The following is a 15,537-nucleotide window of genomic DNA, read 5'->3' on the forward strand; positions in this document are numbered from 1 at the left end:
AAATGGTGAAAGGTATAGAAAAGCGAAGCAAGAGGCGAAGAAAGCTGTGAGAGAAGCTAAGTTAGCGGCTTATGACGATATGTATAAGCGACTAGATACCAAAGAAGGAGAGTTGGATATCTATAAACTAGCTAGAGCAAGGGAAAAGAAGACAAAGGACCTAAACCAAGTGAGGTGCATCAAGGATGAGGATGGAAAGGTTCTTGCTATAGAGAACGCGGTTAAAGACAGATGGAAAGGTTATTTCCATAATCTTTTCAATGAAGGACATGAAAGGAGTGCTTCTTTAGGGGAGTTGAGTAACTCAGAATAGTGTAGAAACTACTCTTTTTATCGTAGAATCCGGAAGGAAGAAGTGGGTGTAGCTTTGAAGAAGATGAAGCATAGAAAAGTAGTAGGCCCAGACGATATACCAATCGAAGTGTGGAAAGTTTTGGGAGAGACAGGTATAACATGGCTCACTGACCTTTTCAATAGGATTTTGAAAACGAAGAAGATGCCGAATGAGTGGCGAATGAGCACTTTGGTGCCTATCTATAAGAATAAGGGCGATGTACAAAATTGCATGAACTATAGGGGAATTAAGCTAATGAGTCATACAATGAAGCTCTGGGAGAGAGTCATTGAGCATAGATTGAGGCAAGAGACACGGGTTTCAGACAACCAATTCGGGTTCATGCCAGGGCGCTCAACCATGGAGGCAATCTATCTCTTACGAAGATTGATGGAAAGATATAGAGATGGGAAAAAGGATTTACACATGGTCTTTATAGATTTGGAAAAAGCGTATGATAGGGTCCCAAGAGACATTCTTTGGAGGATTTTAGAGAAGAAAGGAGTACGAGTAGCATATATCCAAGCTATACAGGATATGTATGAAGGAGCAAAGACTGCCGTAAGAACTCATGAAGGACAAACCGAAAGTTTTCCCATAACTGTAGGATTACATCAAGGCTCATCCTTAAGTCCTTACCTTTTTGCGTTGGTAATGGATGAGTTAACAGGACATATTCAAGGTGATATTCCTTGGTGTATGCTTTTCGCAGACGATATAGTGTTGATAGATGAAACTCAGGAAGGGGTAAATGCAAAGCTTAACCTTTGGAGAGAAGTGTTGGAATCTAAAGGTCTTCGCCTAAGCCGATCAAAGACAGAATATATGGAGTGCAAGTTCAGTGCAAATGGAGGCCAAAACGAGTTAGGGGTGAGGATCGGAGATCAAGAAATACCAAAGAGCGACCGTTTTCGTTACGTAGGATCTATCTTGCAAAAGAACGGAGAATTAGATGGAGATCTCAACCATAGAATACAAGCTGGATGGATGAAGTGGAAGAGTGCATCCGGCGTGTTGTGTGACCGCCGTATGCCACTGAAGCTCAAGGGAAAATTTTATAGGACGGCAATAAGGCCGGCGATGCTGTATGGCACAGAATGTTGGGCGGTGAAGCATCAACACGTACACAAAATGGGTGTAGCGAAGATGAGGATGCTTCGTTGGATGTGTGGGCACACGAGAAAGGATAAGATTAGGAATGAGGATATCCGGGGTAAAGTAGGAGTAGCCGAAATTGAAGGAAAGATGAGAGAAAATCGGTTATGGTGGTTTGGACATGTGCAAAGAAGGCCTACTGACGCTCCGATTAGAAGATGCGACTATGGGACAGAGGTTCAGGGCCGAAGGGGCAGAGGAAGACCTAGGAAAACTTTGGAAGAGACCCTAAGAAAAGACTTAGAGTACTTGGATCTAACGGAGGACATGACACAGGACAGAACACAATGGCGTTCTAAGATTCATATAGCCGATCCCACTCAGTGACTTGGATTTTCCAAGTCTCCAACCGAGAAGTTTTCCTCACTCGGGAAATTAAGGGAACACTACCTCAACCTATATGCTCCACTCACAAAGCTTCAACATACAAGCTTCAACAAAAGAAAATTCAAAGAACTTAGCGAAGAAGGCTTTGGTGTATTTAACACAATACGTTGAAATGAAGGAAAGCTTATTTATTGATATCCCCGTTAAGTTACAAATATGTACATATACTTGAGTCAAAATAAACAAACAAGAGGGAGCCTTCACAAAGGTTGCTTAGGAGAAGTCTCAGCAGTCGGTAGAGCCCCAGAAAGAGAAGGCACCGGAGGGGGATCATTCGGAGCCTCAGTATTGGACAAAACCCTAGAAGGAGGAGGCATCAGAGATTGATCATTTGGAGCTTCATTACGCGGTACAGCCCCAGAAGACGAAGGCAATAAATGCCTTTGGAACAAACCCACAAATCTCTGATGATCAAGTAAAACCTGACCATCAAATTCCTTCATCTGGTCAAGCTTCCTCTTCATGTTTGTAGCATAGTCATGTGCGAGCCGGTGCAACTGTTTATTCTCATGCTTGAGCCCTCTAATCTCCTGTTTGAGACTCATCACTTCAGCCGCCAATGATTCAACTTGGCGGGTTCGAGCAAATAGGCGTTGGGCCATATTAGACACAGAACCTGCACACTGAACACTGAGAGCCAGAGAATCCTTAACAGACAACTCATCAGACCGTTTGGAAAGTAGTCTGTTATCTTTGGGAGTGAGAAGGTTCCTGGCCACTACCGCAGCGGTCATATCATTCTTCATCACGGAATCCCCAACGGTAAGAGGACCAGTAGGGGAGACGAAGGATGGGCGCCATATGTTGTCTGGAGAAGGCGGGGCTGCCTCTTCAACAAGGTTCAAGTCAAAACGACGGTCGGAGGGGCCAGACATTTTCAAAGGTGTTGAAGAGAGAAGAGGTCGGACAAATCAAGATCTTAGAAGTGCAAGAATGGAGCTTTTACTGGGGGATATTCAAGTGTGCTTTGGAACTTAATGTCAGCCCCTATAAAAATCTGCACTCGACGAAGCTTCAGAAATCGAAGAGGCGCCTGCTCAGAAATCGAAGAGGCGTTTGCTTTCTCAAAAGCTGGGCTACTCAGAGATTCTCAAAAGCTGGGCTGCTCAAAGACCACAAAGGCCGATCTCAGAAATCGAAGAGGCTTGCTTTCTCAAAAGCTGGGCTGCTCAGAGACCACGAGGGCCGATTTCAGAAATCGAAGAGGCACCTACTTTTCCAGCCTTGTCAGCATCTGTCACACGCACACTCAGCTTTGCGGAAATTATGGGCATTCTGTCGAAGATTTCTGGCGAAGTAGAAAGCACATGAATCGTACTGTTCAATCACCCACTTCCCACACGCAACAGTAGCTCATGGGTACCACAGATAACTTTGCCAAAGTTCTCTGACAAAGTTGAGACACGTGAAGCTTGCAGCTCCCACTACATCGCTCTGACCAAGAAGGGTAAAAGAATTGCAAAGAAACAACACTAACAAAGTTTAGACACATAAATTTTGAAGGTCTAGCTACCATATTATTACCCACAAGGGTAAAGGAACAGTACCACTGCTGGATAATTGGAAAGTCCCGGTGTGTCAACCTCTGTGCTTCGTGGCAAGGTAGACTAGCAAACATGCCCAACCTTTACTCACATTCGAGAAAACACTCCTAACAAGATTGCTTGCTCCAGAATCGAAGAGGCACCGCCCTCCGAATCTCGAGAGCCAGACTCCCAACATGATTACTTTCTCAAAAATCGAAGAGAGGGTAAAGGAACAGTACCACTGCTGGATAATTGGAAAGTCCCTGTGTGTCAACCTCTGTGCTTCGTGGCAAGGTAGACTAGCAAACATGCCCAACCTTTACTCTCATTCGAGAAAACACTCCCAACAAGATTGCTTGCTCCAAAATCGAAGAGGCACCGCCCTCCGAATCTCGAGAGCCAGACTCCCAACATGATTACTTTCTCAAAAATCGAAGAGACACCGCTCTCCGAATCTCGAGAGCCAGACCCCCAGCAGGATTGCTTTCTCAAAAATCGAAAAGGCATCGTTCTCCGAATCTCGAGAGCCAGACCCCCGACAGGTCTGTAATCTTCACACGCAACATCAGCTTTCCAGATACCACAAACCACTTTTTCAAAGTGCTCTGACAGAGTTAAAACATGTGAAGCTGGCAGCTCCCACTACCGTGCTATAACCAAGCAGGGTAAAGGAATAACATTATTACTTGATGTTAGGGAGACTCCTATATATGTCGACTTCCATCCCTAACGGACAGGCAGACCTGCAAAAATGCTCAACCCTTTCTCTTATCTGAGAGGGCACTCCTAACAAAGCCTTTCGAAATATTCAGCTTTTTTCCCCCCCGATAATACCTCTGTAAACAAGCTATACTAGAGCAAGAATATCTCATATCATCAGGGTTAAAAGCAAGAGTATCCCATATCATGCTTTTTCCCTGTCTTTTCCTTTGGCCTTGTTCTTACCTGCAAGACAAGGAGAAAGAGAGCAATCAGTCAGCACTTGGAATCAAGCTTCCAGCCAGGAACTGACTGCCTGGAACCCCTTACCTGATTACTTACCTGGCATTGCTCTCGAGTACTCATCTTTAACATCTTATGCTTCCAGGGAAGATACCGCATCTGCCTGAGGAACAGATAGGGCAAGTGAGAAGGATACAAGGAAGCATGTGGAGACAAGCGTAACAGCACACGTGCCGATACATCCACTACTCCATCAAAAGCAAAAGTATCCCATATCAGCAGGGTCGAACGTACTCTAGATTTGATGGACTTGTTTTGACCCTCAAATTCTTCAGTCGGCCTTATACTCTGGAGGAAACCAGAAAACCCTCCAGCCCAGTTCAAGAATAAGCCTGTGGAAAGTTACTTCTTCAAAAGCAAAAGTATCCCATATCATCTCTCCTCATTTTTCTTCTCTTTATCCTTCATGCTGCCTGCAAGATAGGGAGAATGTGAACAATCAGCCGGAGCTCTGATTGCTTACCTTGTCTGTCACCTCTTTCAGCAGATCCCCCAGCTCGGCGACTTGGGGGACTCATACTACATGGTTTGTATCTCGCTTGACCAAGCATGAAACTACAAGTAAGCTTCAAGTGAAATTGATACATTACCTTGTGCATCTCCACCAGTTACAGATACCACCCCTGGATGGAGGAAGAGTACTTCCAGAGAAGATGCCACATCTACCTATGAGACAGATAAGGCAAGTCAAGACGATACCACACTCCGGTACTTAGAAGTTTCGTGGCTACGAGATCATTCTCCCACAATTTTTCCTAATGTCATTTGTACTAAATCATTCACTTGTACTCATTAAAGGAGAGCTTGAACCTATGTACTTGTGTAAACCCTTCACAATTAATGAGAACTCCTCTATTCCGTGGACGTAGCCAATCTGGATGAACCACGTACATCTTGTGTTTGCTTTCCTATCTTTATCCATTTATATACTTATCCACACTAATGACCGGAGCAATCTAGCGAAGATCACAAAAAGTGACCGTTTTCGCTACCTAGGATCTATCTTGCAAGAGAACGGAGAATTAGATGGAGATCTCAACCATAGAATACAAGCTGGATGGATGAAGTGTAAGAGTGCATCCGGCGTGTTGTGTGACCGTCGTAGGCCACTGAAGCTCAAGGGAAAATTTTATAGGACGGCAATAAGGCCAGCGATGTTGTATGGCACAGAATGTTGGGCGGTGAAGCATCAACGTACACAAAATGGGTGTAGCGGAGATAAGGATGCTTCGTGGGATGTATGGGCACACGAGAAAGGATAAGATTGGGAATTAGGATATCCGAGGTAAAGTAGGAGTAGCCAAAATTGAAGGAAAGATGAGAGAAAATCGGTCCCGGTGGTTTGGACATGTGCAAAGAAGGCCTACTGACGCTCCGGTTCGAAAATGTGACTACGGGACAGAGGTTCGGGGCCGAAGGAGTAGAGGAAGACCTAGGAAAACTTTGGAAGAGACCCTAAGAAAAGACTTGAGTACTTGGATCTAACGGAGGACATGATACAAATGAGCGCAATGGCGTTCTAGGATTCATATAGCCGACCCCACTTAGTGGGAAAAGGCTTTGTTGTTGTTGTTGTTGTATTTTATATAAGTACCGATATATTTTTAACGGGTTGGAAGTTACAGAAAGTGTGAGAGAAAAATGTGGAAGAGAGAGGGAAGTGGATTGAAAAACAAGGAAAAGGATCCTTGCCCGATCCTTTTATTTGGAATGATCATGACCGTTTATTTTATTTTGTACGGTCAGTTTTCATTAGATACTATTTATATTTAATTTTAAATTTTAAAGTTTATATAATTTTTAACCGCACAATGTATGATGAACCGATACAATCATAACAAAGTATTTATTTGGAAAAGGCGATCCTTTTCCGAAAAACAAAGTTAATCTTGAGAAAGAAAGGTATTCCGGGTCCTTTTCCGAAAAACAAAGATAATCTTGAGAAAGAAAAGTATTTTATGGAATTTACTATTGCGGCAATTGCCCATCATTTTTATTTAGTAGTTTCCTCCTGGTTTTGAGATGAACCGCCTTACAGTGTAGAGAAATACGAAGTTTTCACCGCCCATGCAACTCAATACCGCCACTGTCACTACAGCGTTCTCATTTCATCCCTTGAGAATAAATTCTGAAACCAGAAACAGTTGGTATTGTATCGTAGCTCTTGGTGAAGGTTCGTACAATGCCTTGGTGGGATCTTGGATTGCTTTCTCGTCTCAAAAACTTGAGTGGCGTCGTCTTTCAGGTCAGTGGCTTTCTCTTCTTTCTGCGTGTTTTACTTGATGTAAGATTGTAATCCGATGCATAGTTCGGAAGCATATGGGTAATTTCCATGGGGGTTTTGGTCCTTTTTGTTGCAATTCATTGTGGTTTTGGATGATTTCTTGTTTTGGTTCAAGTTACTGTGTGATACTGATCCAACACCACAAAACCACTTCATTTTTATATTTATATAATTATATGTATATGTATGTATTATTATGCCGCATAATTTATGCGGTGATGGGTTTGTGCCATCTTTGTATTATATAACTGTTACTAGATGCAATAAAAAAAGTTGTTTTTTGGGACCTCATCAGTTATGCAGACAGATGTAAATATCATGCCCTGGCACAGACTTAGGGTTCATACATCTAAATGTTCAACACAAGGGCATGCCACTTTATATGTGTACTTTTTGAAATGATGAAATCTGTATGGCTGGTATAAAGCCGTAGCATAGTTGTTCTATAAACTTCTTCCTTAACAAACCTGTTGTAACTGAAAGAAAATTAAGTAAATACTTCTCTGTTTGAGTAAGTAATAATAGCAGTGTGTTATTTTCTTTAGAAAATGTGCAGTATGATAATTCTGCACACTTTCTAGATGAATGAAGTTGATGTCTTTGTAACGTTTAGCGATCTAAGGCGTCCAATACAGGAAATGTCCTTCTAATAGGCTAGTACTTTTCTTGTCACTCATGAAAAGTTGAACCAAACAATAGTCAGACATTATTTTGTATCCAACGGTGAAGAGAATTTTCCTTCCTATGTCTGGTATTGGTTATTGATCTAATAATTTCTTAAGCTTATTAGATGTAAAAGCAGCCATAGCAGTCCATACTATTTAACGAGGCAAGCATGCAGTTCTGTCTCTGGATTCTGACAGATCTATCCAGCTAGTCGTTGCTTACATAGAGATTGCTTGCCGCGATTGTGGGTCAAAATTGCATTTTGTTCAAGAATTTACCAGCTTATGCAACAGAGCTCATTCCCTGGTTATTGATAACGTTTTGGTCATTTCCCATGGCTGTTATTCCTAATTACCATTCACCTTTATTGCACGCAGAGCTCACCTTCTTGATTTGTCTTCTCTTCTGTATCTGTTTCAGTGTCATTTCTTTTTGTTTTTTGGGGGTGCTGTAATTATTTTCTTTTACTTGCCTTTTATTGTAGCTTATTACAATTTTTTTCTTGCAATGCTATGATCTTGTGAAAACATGTCTATAATGTACATATCTAGTACCAGTATTACTATTTTGGTTGTGTATGTTCGGTTACTGATAAAAGTATTTGGTAGTTCTGTAATATAAAAACCGATAAAAAGCATTTTTTTTGGAATCTTCTCTCTTTTTTCGTGGCCATCGAAGTCTTTTAGTTACGCTGACGCACTGTAAGGAGTACACATCTGATGTCTATTTTCATTAGCAGAACAAAATGCAGGAAGTTGAGCTTGGTTCACATACTGTAAGGTCCCATGGGGTGACAGTTGCAAGGACACACATGCATGATTGGGTGATACTGATGCTTCTTGGGTTGATAGAGGTCATCCTTTATGTGATTCATCCATTTTATCGCTTCGTAGGAAAAGATATGATGACTGATCTTAAATATCCCTTGAAAAGTTGCACAGTACCTTTTTGGGCTGTCCCTGTAAGTTGTTACCGTTCTGTTCTATTCTAATGAGACCATGTTTACAAGTACATTACTTGAATTCTGAATTGATGTGATTTGTGATGCCTGCCCCCCTTGTCCCCTCTTTGGATGCTTAGATGTATGCAGTTGCACTGCCCATAGCAATTTTTGTTGTTGTCTATTTCCGCAGGAGAGATGTCTATGACCTTCACCATGCCATACTAGGTGATCAGTTTTCCGACCTTTGATTTTACAAAGAATGTTCAAATATCTTACCACATTTACTGAGGAAATACAATAGAACGACAGGACCTGACGGTTAAAATTTGCTAATGCAGGTCTATTGTTCTCCGTTCTGATAACAGGGGTTCTTACAGATGCTATAAAAGATGCAGTTGGTCGACCCCGACCAGACTTCTTTTGGCGCTGTTTTCCAGATGGGAAGGATGTACGGCATTCTAGATTCATAGTTATTCAGATTGTAATGGGAGGGCAGTGTTCTTTTAGCTTATTCATACATGATGCCATTGGTAGTCGACGTTAATAACTAGTTTTTTCCTCAGGTGTATGATAAATGGGGAAATGTTGTATGCCATGGTGTGAAGAGTGTTATAAAGGAGGGGCACAAGAGTTTTCCAAGTGGCCATACTTCATGTAAGTAGCACCGTAGTGTCTGGTATTCACTGAATATAGTTTACATGCAAACAACTTGGTTGATCATGTCTTACAAGCACTATATTTACCTGAATCTCTTGTAGACTTGTTAACATCGAGGAAATTTGTATTCAATATGCAGGGTCCTTTGCTGGTCTTGGATTTTTCTCACTGTATTTGTCAGGAAAAATACAAGTATTTGATCGCAAAGGCCATGTTGCAAAACTTTGCATTGTTATTCTTCCACTACTTGTTGCATCACTTGTCGGAGTTTCTCTAGTAGATGACTACTGGCACCACTGGCAAGATGTGTTCGCTGGAGGTCTCCTAGGTTTGTGCCGTAATGAATGGTAACTAAGCTCCTTGTTGAACCATATTTGTCAATAACAATCAGGGAATCATTTTTTGCAGGCCTTACGGTTGCCACCTTTTGCTATTTGAAGTTCTTTCCACCCCCATACCATGCCCAAGGTATGCTACCAAGAAAAATCGATATCTGGTATTTTTGTTATGGGGAAATATTTCCTAGAGATGTTGTTTTGTTGGTACTGTGACAATATGTCAGTTACATTTTCGTAGAGTCATATTTGTGGTGCTTATCAATGGCGATGCGCCTTTCTCGGTCTCTTCAGTGTTACAACTCATGAAATATTTTGCACATAATTTAGCTCTATTGCATTTGTTTTGATGTGTGCGCGTGCAGGTCTGCCAAAGAATACAATTGGTAACACAAACTGAAAGTGTATATAATTTGGAATCAACAATCCAATTTTTACAACATAATTTTTTAATTTGGCTCGATGTTTTAAGAGAATTTCCATCCTTATCTACGAAATTAACATAGATTTTGATTCACTAATTGGTTGGACATGCCTGTCTGCTAATTAACAAAGGCCTTTGTTCGATCAAATTGTTTTAGTAATGTTTCAAGGTGCGTTTTTATACTCATCTGATTTTCAATACATCCCCATTTGTAGGTTGGGGCCCTTATGCTTACTTCCAAGTGTTGGAGGAATTGCGTTCAGGGGCACAAGTAACCAGCACAATAAATGGGAGCAACGTGTAGGTCACAGAGGCTCGGGTTGAGAATCAAGTAGACGAAACAAGCAACCATGGATGTATGGGGTTAACATTAGCACGTGGTTCTGGTTCAGCGTTGGAAGATTTAGAATCTGGGAGGAGATAGTTTTGTGCATTTGTTTAGAGCTCGTGATAGATCCTGCCGTTTGGAGCTTGTGATAGATCCTGCTGGTGTACCTATATGTAGAGAAATGCCACAGCTTAAACTGATAGGAACAGTACCTTCGCTTCCAAGTTTGTTTTTACAGAATCGTGTGGTTTCTGTTTATATTGTATGCGACCCAGCCGACAGGCACGATCAATGGAATAAATGTTTATTAATAAGCTCATATTTATATATATTTTACATCAAATTCACTTGTTTTTTCTTAGTTAGTTCCTTATATTTTTGAGCTATTTACTTTGGTTTTGTGTTTTGTAAGAGTTGTCAAGTAAAGAAAAGAAAAATAGCACAAGTGGGATTTTGAGTACAAATTCGTCAAAACTGCCGTGCAGATCAGCTGCCTTTGGAAGCAAGTTGCGAACAGCTTAGAATGAATTAGAGAATGAGCCTTATATGCTTAGAAAGCTACAGATGTCTATTTTATGGAGCATTTCATGGATTGTTAATATCATTTTTTTAGAACAGGTTATGGTCGTTTTAACACTGAAAGGTTCACAAGAAGTTGAGCAGTTTGTAACTACTATGAAAGTAATAAATCCAATAAATCTAGCAGCCAAAACTGATGCAGTCAAGAACAAGCCAGTTGACACCTATTCAAATATAAGAGGAAATGGAACTAAAGATGAGGATTAAGTGGGAGTAATTGGCATAAAGGCTGCCCAAAGAGTTACAATTATTTTACCATTTTCTCTCACTTGTTGTCACCACTAAATTGCTATTAGTGGGGGGAGTTATGGAGAAGACAATGATGTAGCAAGAATTGGTTTAAAAGTAGCGTTGGGGGAGGAAATAAAGGGCAGTTTTTACAGAAATAAATTTTGGAAAAAGAAGAAAAAAAAAAAGAAAAAGCTGCAGGTTGTAGCGGAAAGGAAGGAAAAAAAGACAAGGCATCAGCGTTGGGGATGGAAAGCAATAGAGGAGGAAGGAGGAAATCTCGACATTCTCTTCTTTCGGTTTTATCTTCTCAAACTCAAGTCTTTCTTTTGGTTTTATTTAAGGATTATGTGTAATTAATTTTTGGAAGTTGGGGGTTGTTTTGAAACCCTGAATATGATTGCAAGTTTGTTATGACATTTCGTTTGAATTACTTTTATGAATGGATGAAAATTGGTTCACTACTTGTCTCATTGATGAATTTTTTAATGTGTTTTCTACAGATGCATACTTAGTAAGCATATCTAGGATTTTAATGCTATGAATATGTGTGTGTCTACCCTTGTCGAATGAGAACCTACATATGTTCTAGAGTAGTTCTTGTTAATTGCGATTAACATGTGAACCAATTTCTAGGATAAGTAAGACAATGCTAGTACTTACGATGCATTGTGATGACTCAAACTCTTTTCGTTCTTAATGATTTCTACTTGTTAAATCTATGAACATGCTATTCTAGATTGCATGCTAGGGACTAAGTTAAGTTGAAAACACCATTCTCTTAACATACTACATAAGAAAGAGTAATATGTTGAGTTTTAACATTGAGCCAACTTGAGCATCTTCATCCGGAAATAAAAGGAATTTGAATGGAACATAACATGTTTGCATGATTATTTGGTGGTGGATAGCAATTCCCCTAACCCGTTTTTCTTAATTTGTGAACTATTTAAAATTTGTTTCTGTCCTATTTTTGTTCACTTTAATTTAAATAGAAAATCAACTCCAAAAATCCCAAAATTTTGTGTGAGTGTAGCTCTGTGTGTCTACTGTCTGTGTGTAAAATTTCGTAAACTTTAGATAAGTGTAAGTCGGTCTAATAATTATTTTTCGGTGGCTGGTCAGTAGGGACAGCAACCTAGTTTTTGTGACATTTTAAGTAGTTAGATAAAACAATCTTTTGCGGGAAAGACCCTTATTTTCATATGCTACAATTGACAAATCTTAATGTTAATAAGGAAAATTAATAGGATATTTGTGTGCTACTTTGTAATGTGCTTTTAATCCTATCCTTTATCGTTTAGCAGAAGTTGTCCATCTGAAATGGCTTCAAAATCAATGAAGTTTCTTTTACAGTAGACATGTATCTTTTACTAGAAAAAAAAATGTATTCGACGAAATTTGATTTTAATGTATCGATGAAAATTTGGGAGGAAAAACACGAGGTAAACTCTATTTAAATTGGACTACGGTATTTCTCTATGCATGCACAGCACAGTATAACTTTTAAATTCTGCGTGATATTTGGGATGTAGAGGATCGTTTCTAAGCAAATATGCCGACTGGTGACCACTATTGTAATACTGGATTATCGGACATATTGATCAAATATTGACGGTATACTAAAAATGGTCATATCGGGATTTGAAAAAAAAAAAGGTTTATATTTTGGCCAATTTTGCTTCTCTGAAAATATGGCTCTAAAAGAGATTGTGTTGATGTATACGCCAAGCTATCAAGTCCTCAATCAGTCTTTGGCCACCACAGAATAGAGCAATTTGCCAAGATGCAGTCACATTTGCAATTCTGTCCAGCCAACTTTTTCCATTACCCACAAAAAGACTATCTTCTAGCTACATCCAACATATATGACATCATCTCAAGTGCGCTCTAGGAGAAACTTAAATGGCACACAGACCGCTATGGTGGTATCACGTGTCAATGAAATAGAGGCATTTAAATTTTTGTTCATATGTCATCGTTTAATTAGAGCACAGAATGCGTCACGTGATGATGTACTCGTATTATATAAGTTGTTCACATATCTTTATTGCATAGCATGAAATGCTGCCTAACAATGTACCCGTAATATGTAAGTTGTTCTCGTGCTTTGAATAAGAAAAAATTAAAATTAAAAGAAAAAACATTTACAATAGGATGATTTGAAGCGTCATGTTGAGTTTGTTGGATTTCTGCTGGTACATTGATTCATATCATGTGATATCTCTTGCGATTTTGGTCTAGGTTTCTTTGTGAATTTGTAGAACACTGAATTGATATCTGCAAAATGGTTGATTTGGGATTCTGTCATGCTTCTCTTAATTTGGGATTTTGTTATGTTTCTCATAATTTGGTGATTGAAGTCTGAGATGTATGATGAGATAATTGGTTACAGTGATATTCGAATTGTTGTTTGGATATAAAAGTTTCAAGAAAGTGCCTATCTTTCAAGATTTGGTTGCAAGGAAGTGTCAATCTTTCTTGTTCTGTCTAGAGTGTTAATCTCTATAGTTTCTTAATCTGTAATTGTCAAAGTGTCAATCTATCTATCATGACTACATCATCTTTCAAAGTTGAAGGTGTTTTGGGTATGCTTACCATAAAGCTAAGGGATGACAATTTCACCAAATGGTTTTTTTTTTTTTTTCAGTTTTAGTTTGTGCTAAGAGGGTATACACTGTTTTGACACTTTGATGGTACAATTGCTTGGCCACCAAAGTATATAATAAGTTCGGATATTAGGTTACTATGAAAATTACAGTAGCATATATTGAATGGGAAACAACTGATATGGCCTTATTGAGTCTATTACTTGCCACTTTAACTGATGAGGCAATGAAGTATGTTCTTAGCTGTAGAAATGCACATGAAGAATGGACTAATCTTGTAGATCGACATGCCTCAATTTCTATGTCCAGGATTAACCATTTGAAAACTGAACTGCACACTATTCATAAAGGGTCAAATACATAAATAAGTATTTGTTGAGGCTCAAATACATAAAGGAACAACTTAGTGCTGCAGGAGAATCTGTTTCATATAATGATATCATGATTGCTAGTCTTGCTGGGTTGCCTAAGAAGTGTGTTTTGATTAGTACTGTTATATTGGCTAGGGAATTTATACTCACACTGAAAGAATTTAGAGCATTATTACTTGGTGCTGAGAGAGAAATTGAAGGAGAAATGAATGCAATTACTTAGAATTTGTCAGCATTGTATGTTGCCCAGTTAGAATTTGTCAGCATTGTATGTTGCCCAGTTCAAGTTCAAGTTTTGGTTCTAATTCTTCTGCATCAACTTCAAATCCTCATAGCCATGATCATATTCCTGCTATAACTGCTGGTACTATCATTACTGTACCTTATGATTCACCACCACCACCTCCTCAATTTCAACAACCATACTATCCACCATCTCAATCTCTAAGTGAATCATATGGTTATGGTTTTTCTGCCAACTCTACTGGTCAAAATGCACCTAGATCACAGTCTTCAAATGATCAGTTTGCTTCTAATGGGAACAACTACAGAGGTGGAAACAATTATAGAAATAACAATGGCTTTAGAGGCATGGGTTATAATTCTGGGAATTCAACCAATTATTACTCAGGTGGTTCAAGACAAGCCAGTAATGGGAATGGTACTTGGTCTGGAAATGTTGATACTAGAACTACAATGGTAATTGAATGTCAGATATGCAACAAAAGAGAACACATTGCAGTTAATTATTTTCACAGGAACACAAATGCACCAACCACTGGGTTTGTAGTTGAATGTCAAATCTGTGGGAAGAAAGGTCACTTTGCATTGGATTGCTTATCAAAGAGGAAATTATGCATATCAAGGTCAGCCTCCACCATCTTCATTGTCTGCAATGAATGCACAACATACTACACAATTTCTTCCTCAAGATGACTGGATTGTAGATTCTGGTGCTTCACATCACATAACTTCTGATATTAATGCCTTAAATCAAATAACACATTTTAAGGGATCTAAGAAGATAACAATTGGGAATGGTACATGCCCACCAATTAAGAACATTGTTTTTACTAAGCTTCAGACTCCTATACTATTTGATTCTTAATAAAGTTCTGCATATACCTAATATTGCTGGAAGTTTACTCTTTGTGAAACAATTATGTGTTGACAACAAAAGTTGGTTTATATATGATGAATCTGATTTTTTTTTTTTGTAGGATAAGAAGACAAGGGAGATAGTGTACCAAGGAAAGAGTATGCCTGAGGAATTGTTCCAAATCCATATGGTTACAAATTCAATAGGTTCACAACTCATTACAAAGGATGCAATAACATATTTGGATAAAATAGTGAGGTATAATGTCTGGCATCGAAGGCTAAGACATCCAGCTCATGAAATAATGGCTTCAATGTTGAAACAATCTAATATTTCAGTTCACACAGATGATATACATAGTGTTTGTATTTTTTGCATTCAAGGCAAGATGTCTAGGACTTCATTTCCAGTTAGAATTGATCGGTGTACATTTCCCCTTGAAAAAGTACACACTGATATCTGGTGTCCATCACCTGTAAAATCTCTAGGGGTTATATGTTTTATGTAACATTTGTGGATGAATATAAAAAGTATGTTTGGATTTTTCCTATGAGCAATAAATCTAATGTGTTTACAATATTTGTCAAGTTCTACAAGTTTATTCTTACTC

The 15,537-nt window shown here is 39.1% G+C and overlaps 2 protein-coding genes across 3 annotated transcripts; both read left to right on the top strand.

Moving 5' to 3' along the window:
• The first annotated feature begins 6,345 nt into the window (after positions 1-6,345).
• LOC126609658 (putative lipid phosphate phosphatase 3, chloroplastic) lies at positions 6,346-10,355 on the top strand. Of its 2 annotated transcripts, none has more exons than XM_050277536.1 (8): positions 6,346-6,649; positions 8,094-8,315; positions 8,435-8,522; positions 8,663-8,745; positions 8,861-8,951; positions 9,094-9,282; positions 9,363-9,422; positions 9,929-10,355. In XM_050277536.1, exons 1-8 carry the CDS (start codon positions 6,587-6,589, stop codon positions 10,015-10,017), a joined length of 885 nt encoding a protein of 294 aa, XP_050133493.1. In that variant the 5' UTR covers positions 6,346-6,586; the 3' UTR covers positions 10,018-10,355. The 2 variants fall into 2 exon arrangements, with proteins under 2 accessions (XP_050133493.1, XP_050133492.1); XM_050277535.1 differs by having other exon boundaries at positions 6,349-6,649; positions 8,636-8,745.
• Positions 10,356-14,098: 3,743 nt separating this feature from the next.
• On the top strand, positions 14,099-15,147 carry LOC126611956 (uncharacterized). The gene is made up of 2 exons (XM_050280259.1): positions 14,099-14,694; positions 15,049-15,147. Exons 1-2 carry the CDS (start codon positions 14,099-14,101, stop codon positions 15,068-15,070), a joined length of 618 nt encoding a protein of 205 aa, XP_050136216.1. The 3' UTR covers positions 15,071-15,147.
• Positions 15,148-15,537: the final 390 nt, after the last annotated feature.

Source organism: Malus sylvestris, chromosome 17, assembly GCF_916048215.2.
Source record: "Malus sylvestris chromosome 17, drMalSylv7.2, whole genome shotgun sequence".
NCBI classification, from domain to species: domain Eukaryota; kingdom Viridiplantae; phylum Streptophyta; class Magnoliopsida; order Rosales; family Rosaceae; genus Malus; species Malus sylvestris.